The sequence below is a fragment of the Gouania willdenowi genome, chromosome 9 (genome assembly GCF_900634775.1).
Source record: "Gouania willdenowi chromosome 9, fGouWil2.1, whole genome shotgun sequence".
Classification (NCBI taxonomy): Eukaryota; Metazoa; Chordata; class Actinopteri; order Blenniiformes; family Gobiesocidae; genus Gouania; species Gouania willdenowi.
Genome location: NC_041052.1, coordinates 5929471 through 5938047, shown reverse-complemented (window position 1 = coordinate 5938047; position 8577 = coordinate 5929471). Strand labels below are relative to the sequence as shown.

Genomic DNA, 8577 nt, shown 5'->3' with positions numbered 1-8577 from the left:
AACATCTCATGGTGATGACCCAGGTTGGATTAAAACTGGTTACCCATTTGCTTATGTAATTTCTAGTTTAATTATTATTTTGAATTTGAATGAATTTATTTTAATGTCTTTAATTCTTTTTTTTTGTATTTAAAATTTAAATTTTTAATCTCTGGAGCCAAACACCAAGGGCCTTATAGCGTTAGGCTAATAGAAGTGCTTATCACCAAACCACTGTGGTACAAAACTAGCTTCAAACTAAATGCAAACAAATCACAGACAAATTCACAAAAAAAACAGAATGTAGCTGTAACACTGTTACAAGATTTTACAATAAACTTTACAGCTTTTAATGTTTAATTTCAAAGCTTGAATTTGGACAATTATTAAGTATTTGTTAGCTTTGTAAACCTTATGAATGACAGATTAAGGTATTAGTATTATATTTTAATTTTAAACTAAGCACAAATATCCTGGAGAGGCCTGGAACTGTTTTTACACTCTAAACCACATGTGTCAAACTCAAGGTCCGGGGGCCAAATCCAGCCCTTTGAGCATCCAATGTGGCCCACAGGAGAAAGGAAAAGACAGAAAACATGAATCATTTTGTAACATATCTCAGCTCCTCCAAATACATGAAACTTCATAATATGGATAACAGTTTTCTCAGGCCAGTACCACATGATAACAGTCATTTTTTCCAAAGCCTTGCAATTTTTCTCAAATTATTCTACAAAATTTTCCCAAATGAAATCACAAAATTGGTTACAAAAATCAAGGAATGTTGAAATTTCTTGTTTAGTTTGCAGCCCAATTATGATCAAACTGGACCGAGTTTGGCCTGTAAATTAAAATAGTTTGACGTCCCTGTTCTAAATGTAAAATAAAACAAGAAAAACAAGCACAAAGCAGACTGAAATGTAACAAATATCATTGATCCCAACCCCAGCAGGTATGATTGACTGATTTTAAGGTTCTTGTGAGAGTTGGCAGAACTCGGCACTGTCCCCCTGGTTCCAGCACATCTGGACTCCTGCGTGGAGCGGCTCAGTGAAGGTGGTGTGCACTCTGTGGAGGAGAGTCATGGTCTCTGTGATGCTGTAGAAGCTCAGGATACCTGCAGAGTGGTCCAGGTACACACCTATCCTGGACCACTGAGGACCTGACACACACGTTTGGACGTTGTGAAAGAGGATGTACTTGTTATGAGTACAGAACAACATCCAAGACTTGTCGTTGTGTCCAAACACACACTCGTTCCCATTCCCTGCTCTACTGATACTCTTGTACGCGACCGCCACCCGAACCATTGTCCCAGTCCAGTCCACCTCCCAGTAACAGCGTCCAGTCAGAGCCTCGGTGCTGAGGGCCTGAGCGTAGACGGTGAACCTGTGAGGGTGATCAGGTCGACTCTGATCTCCTCTACTCACTGTCACTTTCCTGTTTCCCTCTGAGAGTTCTAGCATACTGTGAGCTGTGTTGGGATCCAGAGTGATGTCCTGTGAGTACTGGAGGAACCCGGCTCTGCTCGTGGGCTCCGGTGGAGGCACTGAAACATCCACGTTCTCCACGGTCTGACAGACTTTGTTCCAGTCGTCCATCAGGATGTGGAAGAGATGATCAGTGAGTTCTGACACAACTGCTGTTACCTCCTCAAAGTAGTTCTGAGGACCTGGTGGATGACAGGGTTAGGGTCAATTACATTTTGAAAATACAATTACATCTTCAATTATCCATGTTCAATTACAACTCAATTATGATTACGGTGAAAGGCATTTATTTATTTTTTAATTACAACTAGAATATTTGCATTTCCTGAAAAAAATACAAATGAGGATGCAGGCCCACGTCACACTGCATTAGCTTAGCATTAGAATTAACATAGCATTAGCTTAACATTAACTAGCATTAACCTTAGCATTAACATAGTATTAGCTAGCTTTAACATCAACCTAGTATTAGTATTAGCCTAGCATTAACACTAACCAAGCATTAACATAAACCTAGCAATAGCATTAGCAATTTCTTTTACTAACATTAACATTTTCAACTCAGCTAGGATAATGCTATTGCTAGGTTCATGTTAATGCTAGAGTATTGCGAATGCTAGACCGATGCTATTGCCAGGTTAGTGCTAATGCTAGGTTAATGTTATCGTTAGGCTAATGCTAGCGTAAGGCTAATGCTAGCATTAAGTTAATGCTAACGTTAGGTTAATGCTAATGCTATATTAATACTAATTCATTTTAATGCTAGCATAAGGCTAATGACAATGCTATATTAATGCTAATACAAGCTAATGCTAAGTTAACGTTAAACTAAGGCTATGCTAATAATATTCTAACTTATGCTAATGCTAGCTATTGCAAAAGATAACTTATGCTAAGCTAATACAGTGCAAAGCGGGCCAGCACCTGCATCCTCACTTACATTTTCTTCAGGAAAAGCAAATATTCTAGATACAATTACAAATTACATTATAATTGTAATTAATAAACAATTAAGTGATTACAATTATAACTGACCCCAACCTTGGTGGATGATGGAGGGGTGTGTGGATGTGCTGAGGGCAGACATGGAGCTGTAACTGAGGATGAACTGGAGGTGGTCCTCAGTGAGGAAGAGCCTCTCTAGCTCAAGGTCTCTCTTCTTCAGCTCAATGATCTCCTGCTCCAGCTCCACCTGAAGCTCTCGTAGTCGACTCACTTCAGTTTTCTGCTTGGATCTGACCTCCTTCTGCAGCTCAAAGCTTTTCCTCAGCGTGAGACGGATCAGCTCAGTGAAGATGTTCTCGATGTCCTCCACCGTCTGGTCAGCAGAGAGGTTTATGTTCTTCATCGTCTGTTCCAGCAGCTCCAGGTCTTCCTTTCGGTCCTGGATGTTCTTCTGCATCTCAGCTCGACTCTCCTGCAGCTCTCTCTGCTTCTCGCTTCTTTCACCCGCGGCTGAAACCATGTCGTGGTTTTTATGGTCCTCCATGGAGCAGAGGATGCAAATGCATTGCTGATCTGTGCGGCAGAAGATCTTCATCACCTCATCGTGCTGAGAGCAGATGTTCTCCTGGAGCTTCTTGGATGGATCCACCAGCTTGTGCCTCTTTAATGGAGCCACCTCATGATGAAGCTCGAGGTGTTCCTCACAATACGAGGCCATACACACCAAACACGACTTGGAGGCTTTTACTTTTGTCCTTGTGCAGAAATCACAAGCCACGTCTTCAGGTCCTTCGTAGGAATCATCTTGAATCCTGCTCCTCTCGAGCTCTTCCAGTAATTCTGCTAACCTGTGCCTCACCCGTACAGGCCTGGGGCTGGACCTCTTCTTACACTGAGGACATCTGTAGATGTTGTTTGCCTCTTCCTCCCCATCACAGAAGACGCTGATGCACGTCCTGCAGTAGTTGTGACCACATGGAACGATCAGAGGCTCCTCCAGAGGGTCCAAACACATGCAACAGAGCAGAGCTTCTCCTCCCTCTGCCATTTCACCAGCCTCAGCTTTAGTTTCACTTCCCGAGAAACACTTACTGATCACGCCCTTCCACACACTGTAGATCTGAGAGGGAGGAGCAAAGTACAGTGGCAGAAAACAGAAGGGGAGGGAACATTTAGTAGCTCTTTGAATCAGGAAGTAAAGTGTTTTCATAGAGATACTCAATTTAAAGACAGTTTAATGACTAATGAGGAGATATTTGAAGGATTTCAGATCAGAGATTAAGACTGACTTCATGACCACAAAAAAAAAAATCAAAGGATCAAATTACACACAAACTGGTAGAAGCCAGCAGAAGCTCGTGGTGCTGAGTGTTTATCATTAACCAGAGTTTTAGAGTTTTATCACAGCCAGGGCCACAAAATGCGATTGTCTGATCCGAGGGCCACGTTATCAACATTCAGGTCCACATTTTATTATAATAATGAACAATCTTTTTTTTCATCTTGCAACATACTTTTTTCTAATTTTCATTTTTCTGTTGAAGGAAAGGAAGATGATCACATTGTTCTACTGTTACACTGTCTCGGCTGATTTGTTTTTTTATAATTTTTTCCATCTGACTCAGGGACATGCACAAGAATTCCATTGTACCTGTTCTTTTTAACTTGTACATATGGCAATGAACTTCATTATATTCTATATACCTACACGGTCTCAGTAATAATGTTTTTTTTTTTTTTTTTTTCAATTTAAAGCAGATTTAACAATTTATTTATTTCAGTTTAATATTTAGCACTGTAATATAGGCTAGCATACATCTGCAGCTTGGTGAATTTGAAATGAGAAGGCAACAGAAGGCCTTACAGTTTTGATTATGTTTATTAATCATGTCATTGTCATAGTTGCGAACAAAGTTAACATCATCTCACATGGGATAAAATCTGGCAGTATAAACAGACTAACTTGTAGCTGCTCGACTAAATGAACTGTGCAGAGCATAATATTTAGCACTGTAATATAGGCTGCATATATATAGTGTAAATTATTATTCTTATTATTATTATTCACCTTAGTTACCAACGTTGCTCACCGAGGACACCTGCTGGTCAATACTTACGGGGAGTTTTTTTTTTTTTTAGTATATTAGACCCACTTTAGTCGTTTTTAGAAGCCCTTTGTGCAGTCACTCCTGTAGATTCTACACAGCTTTCAACTTATCCTGAGTTACAGTGACTACCTGTCAACATTGAGCTGTTCTGCAAAGCTGCATTTAAGACAATTTCATGAAATAGTTTATGAACGGCATCATTGCAGTCCTAACAAATCAGACGTTGCACACCCTTGAACCACGCGGCAGCAGCAGCCATGTTGAAAGTCTCAGGTCAATCTGAGCCTGAGTCGCAAGAGATATTTGAGGAACACACACACACACACACACATTCCTTGCTTTATAGATAAGATAGGTTTTTTGTAAAATTGAGCATCAATAGACCTGCTACGGGAAAGAACACATTTGTGTTGTAGTGTATGTATGTTTTTGGAGTAATTTTGTACATTTATTTTGTGTTTTTGTTGTTGTTTTGTGTGTTATTTTGTGTTTTTTGTTGTTATAGTCATTTAGGTGTGAAGCCTATTTGTTGTCGTTCTTTTAATTTTTGTGTGGCCAATATTTGTAGTTGTCGTGCAAGTTTTTGGAGGTATTTTTTTGGGTCTGGGTTACACGAGTGAAACTTTGCACAGTGTGTAAGGAAAGTATGAGTAGAAACTAGTAAATAACGTGGTAACTTACCCAGCTAGTATTGGAACAAAAGCCATTAAAGTATTTAATGAAGTTAATTTTCATTAATGCTTACCAGCTCCCGGTGTGTTTGCAGATTATCAGGTTCATTATTTAAACGTATCACCTGGGTTAAAAAACAAAAAACACCTCGTCATGTGAAAGAGCGCCATCTTTTGGTTGAAAACATGAATTTGCTGAATGGGCATGACAAAGCGTGACTGTGGTTAAATTGGCAAAAATAAGCATAGAATAAGATGAAAAGAGGTTAAAAGTGATAATCATGGGTCAAAATATGTAACGTTAGTTGGGAAAAGTGGTGTAAAGGGTTTATAAGTGGAGAAAATCTCTCGAAAGTGTAAAAACTGTGCAGAAAAGGCTTGAAATTTGATGAAATGGGAGTAATGTAGCAAAACTGCACTAAAAGAAGCCAAAACACGGCAAGAAAAAGTGATGAAAATAGGTTAAAATTTTGGAAAGTTTGATGTAGTTACAAAAAAAAAAAAGAAAGAATAACAGTAACAAAAATGGGGAGACCTCCGCTAGTGTCTCTCGACCCCATATTGGGGTCCTGATTGCAAAGTTGAGAACCCCTGTACTACACCATTTAGGCTCTTCATAACTTGCTTTAGTTAAAAATCAGAAGAAAAAAAAAAAAGGAAAATTCTTTTTTTTAAAGGTTTCCAAATTCAAAAACACACAATTTGTTTCTTATATTTTAAAGCAAAATGACACTGCTGTGTTTCACTGAGACAGAGTACAGCTTTATTAAAGTCAAACTTCAGGCATGTCTGAACTCTTTAAACTCAAGTTTAGAATGAAAAAGGACGTCCATATTTTCAAATAAAAAGACAGTCATGTACAAAAAGAGTGTCGTCTCCACATTCACACACATTTTGAAGCAGAATTGTACAGGCAACAAAAAAAAGAGCACACAACAGTTACATGAGCCTATGCAAGATCAATGCAAACTATTTACACGTTTTTCCAACAATATGTAGAATGCAGTAACACAGGTAATCAACATGGAAATTTGTGTTTGTCCACATCTTAATTGTAGCAACAAGAGTGATAGATATGAACCCAGCTAGTTACTGGAAGCTATTTCACTACATTATTTAAAAAAAAAAAAACAAAAAAAAAAAAAAAAAAAAGAGTTGAGTGCTTAATAGGTGAGTTCCTTTATTCCAACACTATTTGACAGCGTGTCAATTAAATATGACAGTAGGCAACATTGCACGAAAAACAAAAACACATCACAGTGAACTGAAACGGGCCCTTTGATGATCAAAGGGATGGTCCATCCTATACGGAAGGGGAAAAAAAATCTTCCTTTGCAGTATTTTAGGGTCACTTAACTGAAAACAAGTGTGCTGCCTCTTAAAAAATGAAATAAGAAAAAAAAAACATATATAAACATCAGGTAGTCAGAGTTACTAAAAACAGGTTAACAAACAACAAGGCCTAATATATTATAATACTGCTGCTGTTTCAGCCAAAAAAGTAAAACAAAGTGGCACGAGGAAATAATGGCGACCGGTCGATTTGTAGGTGCAAAATAAAACAAAAGGCTGTTCGGTTTCGATTCAATCTCTTAGCAATTAAAAACAAACATTAAAACAAAGAAGAAATTATCGTGATTTAGGTGGTCATCGGGTTTCCAAAGCATACTTTTAAGCCTTTATCATTGTGATCATGCAACTGGACTTAAATCTTTCAATGTCAGTCAAGACCACCGAGGCAAAAAAATAACAAAAAACAAACCCTAGTACATTATAATGGAATGTAGTCCAAGTCTTAACATTTGGCAAATGTTGATGAAATGATTATGAGAAAGTCAAAAGAGCTGGAGAATGAAACATGTGGAATTAACAAAAAAAAAAAAGCTTCCTTTACTTGTGTCTATCTTCAGTTTGTCCTATTATGCATCATTATTACACTACACTGAGTGACACAAACCTCTGCAATAAATTACATCACATTTGACGTAAACTTAAGCTTCTGGTGCAAAATAAAATCAAATAATGGTTGCATCTCCATCGTTGGGTGCGTTTTTAAGCAGACTGGCTTTTTCTAACCAAAAAGGAGGTTTTTCCCTGTTTTGTTTACATGTGACGCCACTTTAAGGTTTAAGATTTAAATTTTTGACAAAATGTTTAATTTCTTCTGTATTCCTCAAAGCAAATAAATGCACTTTACTCACATTTTGCGGAATAAAACTTGACACACATGATTAAAAAAAAAGTAATGTAGCTAATAATGAAGAACTTCAAGCTTCTGCAAATAAAAGAGTCTAAGTTGAGTGTTTTGAAAGAGAAAACAGCATTTTAAAGAGGATAAAAGAAACTAAAGCTCATAGCCACAGGTGGGTAATGTTTGGCGTTGGCTGAATAAGCACAAAATCCTATAATACTGAACTAATTCAATGAAATAAGACTGAGCATAATGCATACTTGAGATCAGCAGCTGTTACCAGATGCAAATGGTAAAAAAAATACGACTAAACACAGGAAAATTATGTAAACACTTTTCCTTAAATAGTCTGTTTCACTGACACCATGATGGCTGCTGGAAAACAATGAGTAATAAATACAAACAAAAAGCTTGGACTTGACCCATGAACGATTAGAAATACTGTACAGAAATTGGCATTTGTACACGACACTGGTACTGAAAGTTTGTTTATACCGTTTAAAATTTTTATAACATAAAGTCCAGCTTTAAGGATCGACCCCTGCTGGACACTGACATTGGTTCCTACTTGTGCCAACACAAAAATTCCTTAGAACATTACAAAGAACAAAAAAACAAACAGGATTCAGGCCACTTTTCTGAAGGAAAAAAAAAAAAAACACAAAAAAAAAAACAAAAAACACAAAAGAAGCTCCAACAAGCGAAGCTCACCACCATTTGGACCAAGAGGCGAAAGAAAAAGATACAACAGTTTAAATTCCAAAGTTACAACAAGAAGAGGTATCCATTTTTGAAACACTTGCCATGTGTTGTTTGTATATACATTTCTGTATTCTACCACACGCTGAGTGAAAGTGCCTTTTTTTTTTTTCTTCTTTAAGGTTTTTTTTTTTTTTTTAAGAAAAGTTTGGCGAAAGATGAAGGATAAAAATGAGAAGAAAATTAAACTAAAAGAATTAAATCAGATAAAGTACATCACTGTAAAACAAAATGTCTGCACTGCGTTGCGTGCGCAGCAGTTACTACAGCCAGAATCCTACAAAAAACTTGTCTACGATCCAAAGACCACGTACGACTCGGCAGAAAGGTGAGAAGAAAAGAAAAAAAAGAAGGATCGGTCGTATGTAGAAAAATAAAAGAAAAGCGCTTCTTTTTTTCTTTAGTTCAGGAAAACCCTCAGAAAAGGCGAAGCT

The 8577-nt window shown here is 37.5% G+C and overlaps 1 protein-coding gene across 2 annotated transcripts; it reads right to left on the bottom strand.

Moving 5' to 3' along the window:
* Nucleotides 1-305: 305 nt before the first annotated feature.
* Nucleotides 306-3486, bottom strand: LOC114469625 (tripartite motif-containing protein 16-like). Of its 2 annotated transcripts, none has more exons than XM_028457305.1 (2): nt 2505-3486; nt 306-1651 (listed from the first exon to the last, which is right to left on the bottom strand). In XM_028457305.1, the coding sequence occupies exons 1-2, from the start codon at nt 3460-3462 to the stop codon at nt 948-950; spliced, it is 1662 nt and encodes a 553-aa protein (XP_028313106.1). In that variant the 5' UTR covers nt 3463-3486; the 3' UTR covers nt 306-947. The 2 variants fall into 2 exon arrangements, with proteins under 2 accessions (XP_028313106.1, XP_028313107.1); XM_028457306.1 differs by having other exon boundaries at nt 2511-3486.
* Between the last annotated feature and the right edge of the window lie 5091 nt (nt 3487-8577).